This window comes from Etheostoma spectabile, chromosome 20, assembly GCF_008692095.1.
Source record: "Etheostoma spectabile isolate EspeVRDwgs_2016 chromosome 20, UIUC_Espe_1.0, whole genome shotgun sequence".
NCBI classification, from domain to species: domain Eukaryota; kingdom Metazoa; phylum Chordata; class Actinopteri; order Perciformes; family Percidae; genus Etheostoma; species Etheostoma spectabile.
Window position 1 is genome coordinate 10065707 of NC_045752.1, and position 6370 is coordinate 10072076.

At 38.6% G+C, this 6370-nt stretch overlaps 2 protein-coding genes across 5 annotated transcripts in view; one reads left to right on the forward strand and one right to left on the reverse strand.

Moving 5' to 3' along the window:
- tmem179ab (transmembrane protein 179a, genome duplicate B) overlaps positions 1 to 3384 on the forward strand; it is an 8745-nt gene extending 5361 nt beyond the window's left edge. Inside the window, exons 4-5 of one of the 2 annotated variants that reach the window (XR_004327018.1) lie at positions 293 to 830; positions 3373 to 3384. Coding sequence is in view for 1 of the 2 variants with exons in the window: in XM_032500951.1 (XP_032356842.1) it covers positions 293 to 466 (174 nt within the window). In the remaining variant the exon portion in view is untranslated. Of the gene's footprint in view, positions 1 to 292; positions 1643 to 3372 lie in introns of those variants that run through there. The other variant, XM_032500951.1, reaches the window with a different exon arrangement.
- The window catches only part of c20h14orf180 (chromosome 20 C14orf180 homolog), a 15929-nt gene continuing 10862 nt past the window's right edge, over positions 1304 to 6370 (reverse strand). For 2 of the 3 annotated variants that reach the window (XM_032500947.1, XM_032500950.1), the window contains 4 exons: positions 5657 to 5820; positions 5386 to 5518; positions 3546 to 3572; positions 1304 to 3111 (listed from right to left, as the gene is read on the reverse strand). In XM_032500947.1, coding sequence (XP_032356838.1) covers positions 2906 to 3111; positions 3546 to 3572; positions 5386 to 5518; positions 5657 to 5820 — 530 coding nt within the window. In that variant the 3' untranslated portion in view covers positions 1304 to 2905. The remainder of the gene's footprint in view (positions 3112 to 3545; positions 3573 to 5385; positions 5519 to 5656; positions 5821 to 6370) is intronic. The other variant, XM_032500949.1, reaches the window with a different exon arrangement.

Here is a 6370-nt window from a genome sequence, read left to right on the forward strand (position 1 = left end):
TTTTACAAAACTACACTATGATGTTTCAACATGCAATACTTTGACTTTTCTTTTAAAAAAACATCTTAAAATATTCCACTTTTGTTTAATGCATCATTGGTATTATTCAACATTTCCGTGAAATTTGTACTAATTAAAACCATTCCTACTTTTCCTATTTACAGTACTTTACCCAGCAATTTAGATTTTCAGCAATTACAAGCATTTTCTTTTTTTCAAGTAAATATTGTTCACAGTTTGACAAAATCCAGAATCTCAGTCATATTTACAACAATTTTCTTCTGTCCTTCAGTTTGGCTTGTGGGCTGCATGGCTCACTTGGCTTGGGATTGCCGTGATGGCCTTCCTGAAGGTCTACTACAACTATAGACAAGAGGACCTGCTGGACAGTCTGATCCATGAGAAGGAACTTCTGCTCGGCCGCTCCTCACGTCGCAAATCTGACCTCCAGACCTGCCTGACATAGAAACCAGGACACGCACAAACACACACACTCACTCACACACACTCAATCAATCAATCGTACAGTACTCTTTGTCTGCCATAAGAAATGCTTATGTTTGCCTCTGTAGACATTCAAATTGGTATTTGCTCTCATTAATCATGGATTGTATAAAATACAAGGTTTTAGCTTTGTTCTCCAACGGCAATTGATTTTTCCTCAAAAACATCTCCCAATGGTAGCTATCTCCCAATCCCAAGGAATCCTGCATTTTGATCTTATTCACTGTGTGCATTCTTCTTCAACACACACAACCGTAATTCAGCTCTGACAGTATTAAACCAGTAAATGGAAATTCACACCAAGTCAACTCATGAATTTCTATCTAGTATTAATGGCTTGGACCGATTGGCCAATTGATCATGTTGTCTTTGTGAAAACTCTGCATGGACCTAATGCATGACAAATTAATAGGGTGGTGGTTTTTAGGTGTAAAGAAAGGTTATTTTGTTTTATACACCAATAAATGTGTTCCTAAGAAAGGATGTTTTTGTGCTGTTGCAGCACATTCACTCTTTAATCAGCAGTTTAAAATTGTAGTTTTGAACATTCGTGAATGGGGCAGCCGGTCCAATTAATGCTTTTAGCAATCTGTGTGGAAGAAAAAAAACGAATCCTTTTTTGTGCCGTAGATTATCTTTGGCTTCTCCTTCACACTTTATAAGCTACAAAAGCAATATACTGTATTACTGTGAGTAGACGCACAAATGTACCTGCATGCATTTCTCTCCTAGTTACATACACATCACACACGCAGTTATATTCAGATACTACGGAAAGAAAGCAAATCACCTTCTTGACTTTGATAGGCAATGACAGTTTTATTCAAAACAATTGAAATCATAAAACGGTAGGAACTAAGAAAACCCTCCATAAATGCACTTCTTTCAAAGTGACCATAAACATTTGGACAGCCATGAAATGCAACTTCTAAGCTGAATGTGCATATGCAGGACATGAGTTCACTAGGTATTTTTTTATTGCCAATGACAAATTAGTTATACAGTACAAATTCAAGAGTGTTTCTTTCTTCTATATGGGCATTTTTAGCCTTATATTGCTTTGACATTCAAATACGAAACCTATTTCCTTTTGAGTTCCCTGAAATCTGTTATATAAAGAGAAATGTTTTACTGGAAACTATGTGATGTGTGTTATTGCTCATAATGAGAGGTCTGTGGGATGTGTGTCACTGTGCCCTTTAATTTCTATATTCCATTAACGCAATCTGACTTTTATTTGCTTAATTTCATAAAGTGACTCATACAATAACATACAGATTGTGATTGTTATATTTCTGTTTGGCCTCTATTAGTAGTAATGAACTTAATAAAATGAAACATGTTTTTATATGTATTACAAATATTTGTCCGTCCATACATTTATCCAAAGCTTGACAAGCATTTGACATCACAATTTAAACCTGAATATTATTGTTTTTAAATAGAAATGTAACAAAAGGTTTAAAAAATCTAAAATAATTGAAAGTTGGATATTTGCGAAGATGCAGATATACTGAATAAAAGAATAAATACCATTTGAGATAAAGGATATTTTGTGGGATTCAAGCGGTTATAAGGAGAAATACTATCAAAAGCATAAGCATTCATTCAGTTTGAGTATATTCTTTCGGACAATAGATAAGGACAGAGGAAACACTGTGCTGCAGATATTTTCCGTAGTGTAGCTAGGAGTCTGGAGAAGACAGTTGTACAGAAGACCAGACAGTCTGTAAATAAAGAGGTGTTTTTCAATTGTTAGTCATTTAACCTGGTACTGTTAAGATATGCAGCCTTGTGTTTCCTTCCTCATGGATCAAACTCCAACAGATCACACATTTGTGCTTCCATCCGTTCGCCCTTCTCTCGAATGTGCTGCGTGCCAATCAAAGCTGTTTCCAGACATTCTATACATTCATTTATGTACAATTACAAGGCTGAATATTGTGATAGTCCTTAGTATATTGAACCATATATACACATTCAGTTCTGTGTAATATCTGATGTACACAAATCATGTACCATAACAAAATAAATATTTGCATTCCATGGAATCATTTAATCACATACAATCGATTGTGACATGTATCCAATGGTTGTGGTGATTAGGTGAGTGTTATATGTGAGCATCAACATTGCAGATGTGCAAAATCTTAATTTAAGGAGTGGCGTGCCCACCACCTTAGCACATATGTAACATACAGTACAGACATGGAAGCTACATATTTCTGGGATTACACATTTTTCCCTTGGTCACTGCGAGAGTGGTTCAACACCACAGACAGTTCAGAGCCTTGGCAAAAGGCTGAGGTGTTTGTTGGCCTGGGCTCTGCTTCAGAGAGAAAAAAGAGGGGTCTGAAAAAATTAAAAGAGGCTCTATGTCTCCGCCTCTGGTCGGTCTCAGTCACTGCATGGTCAGCCATATCCAGCAGCCCCAGATAAGCTGTTTCATATGCAGCAGGTAGACAGCCAGAGCAGCCTCGAGCTCCTCGCACACTCGCTGTGGGCGCCGACGGTCTGTGCAGTACATAGCCACGCCCAGGAATGACATCAGGAGGAAGAGGCAAGTGAACAGTGCGAGGTGGGGGCGGGATGGTGTCGTCTCATAGGCTATAAACAAAAAACAATACCAGTTTTTGACAATTGTAGTTTGTAAATGAGCATTTGAATTTTCACATGCACAGATCTCTCGCTTTCCTGTTGACCTTACAAAGTCAAGACCTCAAGAGGAGGACAAGTTTTTGATGGAGGATTTAATGCGACTACATATATAGGCTACAATGTGATGGAGGCCTTGTCACACAAACGGGTGCTCTCTGTGTTCCAAAAAGGGAGTGACAGTGAAAGGCTCAACTCCATTTAGCATGGCAGGCAACAAAGTTAATAAAAAGTGATTTGATTTAAACCATTTTACCTTACAGCTAACCTAAATTATTTTTCCTAATGCTTTTCCCACACGTTTACATCCACTAGACAAGAAAAAAGTGTAGTGTTTTCTCATGCAAGTTAACATAGTGAATCTGAACACTTTCAGACAGACTTACCACCTAAACAGTCACAGTAAGGAATGTCTGTGAAGCCGACAGAAAAGAGGCCATTCAATTAACAACTTGTGATGTACAGCAGCTAACCAGCTGCTGTGCCCTCATAGACTCCACTATCTCTATGGAACAGACTCTGTGGTGTCTTATTTGCATGCATAATTAAATACAAAGTGTAAATCACTTGCTCATGTTTGGGAGTGCCACAGCATTATATTATTTTTAAATAGCACATATTCCCCAAAGGACAATAGTGTACAATGCAATCTTAGGATGTGGTATTGAATTTTGTCTTTTCTCTTTACTGCTAAGTGCATGGCATATGGTTACATATGGGTTGAGGGCCCCTCTGCAATCTGGGATTGCACAAATTTCAGGGACATTTTTTAAAATGAACAATTAAATATTATGTTCATATTGTTAATGTATAAATACATTCCCTTATTCACATTTCTGTAAGTGTAGAGCTGACATAGACAGGCTGCAGAAAATATTGGTGATATGAAGCCACTGGACTAGTTTGGTCAAGGTGTAAGAGCACCAGAGGGCAGCATGTTCTCTCTAGTTGCAAAAACACATTTGTGTCTGAGCATATCGGTTACATACTGTTTACTTTTCTGTAGGGGTGACGAGACATCCAGCTCACAAGACAAGACACAAGATTGGGTTCAAGACGAGATTTTAACACTATTAAAAAAAAAAAAAAACTTCAATAAAGAAATAAGACTAGAAAAATAGTCCTTTATTCAAGAAAAAGTCACAAAATGAAAAACAAGCGCTTAAAGGTTTTGCCACTAACTCAAATGACTGGCTTCTCTTCTCTATAAGTAACAGTTACACCGTTACTTATTCCACATGTACGGTGGAGAGATAGTCTCTTCACTCAAAGAACCAAGGTTACAACGTAACCAAGTATTTTCTGGCTGTAGTTGAGACCAGTTGTTTTGTACTTGAATTTGTCATTTAGTAGACAGAGAGAAATAAAGCTTATTTTATTGTTTCACAGTGATTATGTTCTGTGTACAGATGCTTTTTGTGAAAACAGATGCTCTTTTCTCTTCTGCATTTTATTTTTTGCAGCAATAAACAAGGAAGTAGGCTACTCTAGAATCAATTTATGACCATTAGCCTATAGAAAGAAGGAAGAGCAGTTTTCTTTGTCATTAAAAGTAAAATTAGGTTTTGCTGTCCGCCTCCCAACTAATTTTAAAAAAAGGACAGATAAAGTGAATGGTCTGCGTAAGACTGCGTCACAGTGAACTGCACACTTCAGATGCGTGTGTCCCTGCCGAGAGAGAGGGAGGGAGAGGGGAAACATATGCGTTTCTGTTGTGTGCCAGCTGCATGGTGGCTGCGTAGTGAAATGTCTTTACACGCCAGAAACGTGTCTGATGCGGTGCCGCTGCTGATAGCCATGTCTGTACACATGTTGGTTTCCCATTGATAAAATGAAATAATAGTGTGTTCTTCAACTATATACTGATTTGATAACAGCAAAGACAATGTCGGCAGTTTTGATGGCAAATTAGGCTAGAGAATATTTTGTTCTGTATTAACAGGCAGTGTACAAGCTCTAACCTGTTAACATGGGAGCCAAAATAAAAACAGACACGCCATGCAGATAACACGCCCATGCCACGTAAGCAGTGTGCAGGAGGCCTAACGTTCTAACGCTGGTTTTTACAAGCAGCTTTTTTTCTTTCTGGAGGGATCTTTTATGCTGATTTCGAGGTTCAAGTCAGACTCATTTGTCATGCAGGCTGCTGCTCTGCACTTGAGTAGGCTCAACTTTTTACCTCGTGGGATGAGATCTTGTCACACCACGACTTTTCTGTTCTCTCACCATGCACTGTGGTTTCTGGCTCCCTGAATCGAACCCTCCGTTCGCTTTTCCGTCTGTGGTTGGGTTCTGTGTCTGACCCGTAGTTGGGACTTGGCCTCTTCAGAATGGAGGTGGGGACTTTGCCATTGGTCACCTGCATTAGATACAGCTCAGGATTAGTACACTTATAACAAGTTCCTGATGAATTTCAAAGACAGGCAACAAACAGCTGGAAGGAACAAATCTTTTGCAAACAAACACTGGTGAAGAGATCTGCTGGTGTTAACACTACCATAGGTTTCGGTGTGTCCTCCTGTTGGTGATGGGTGTCCTTTCTGTGGCGGACTTCTGAGTGTTTCTCCCGGTGGGAATGAGGAATACAGTTGACGGTGTCTCTGATGGACTCTGCAGCAGCGAAGTGTTTGGAAAGTGCAGACACACACTGACCTAGGGAGTCTAGTAAGAGAACCATGAACACACATGAGTAGTGATCTTGTGCTGCCCTGTTCTGAAGATAAACTCTGAGGCAAAGTTAAACATACAAAGTTAAACATGAAAATGTTTCTTAGACAAGACGCCAGCGTTAACTCTCATTCAGTGCCAGGTAGCGTGTTTAGTAAGTGAAGACAGAACAAAAACAGTCAAAAACATTCAGTTCACTTTTTTTCTAAGGCTGCAACGATTAATCGACATAATCAACAATGTTGATCATAAGAATTTATTGACGCATAATGTCACTGTTAACGTGTTGTTCCAGATATAATAGTGAGGCATTTCTTTAAACCAATCACAATTGTCTTTGCCGCAGAGAAGAAAAAAAAATCTCACCTTGCAATTATATTTTATTTCAGCCTTCCCTTGAGTTGTATCCCATAATATTTACATATGTTTTAGACACCTAAAGGTAATCTTATTAAACGGGTTGCACCAATTCAAATCTGATATGTTGAGTTATATACAGTATATGTGTGTGTGTGTGTGTGTGTGTGTGTGTGTGTGTGTGTGT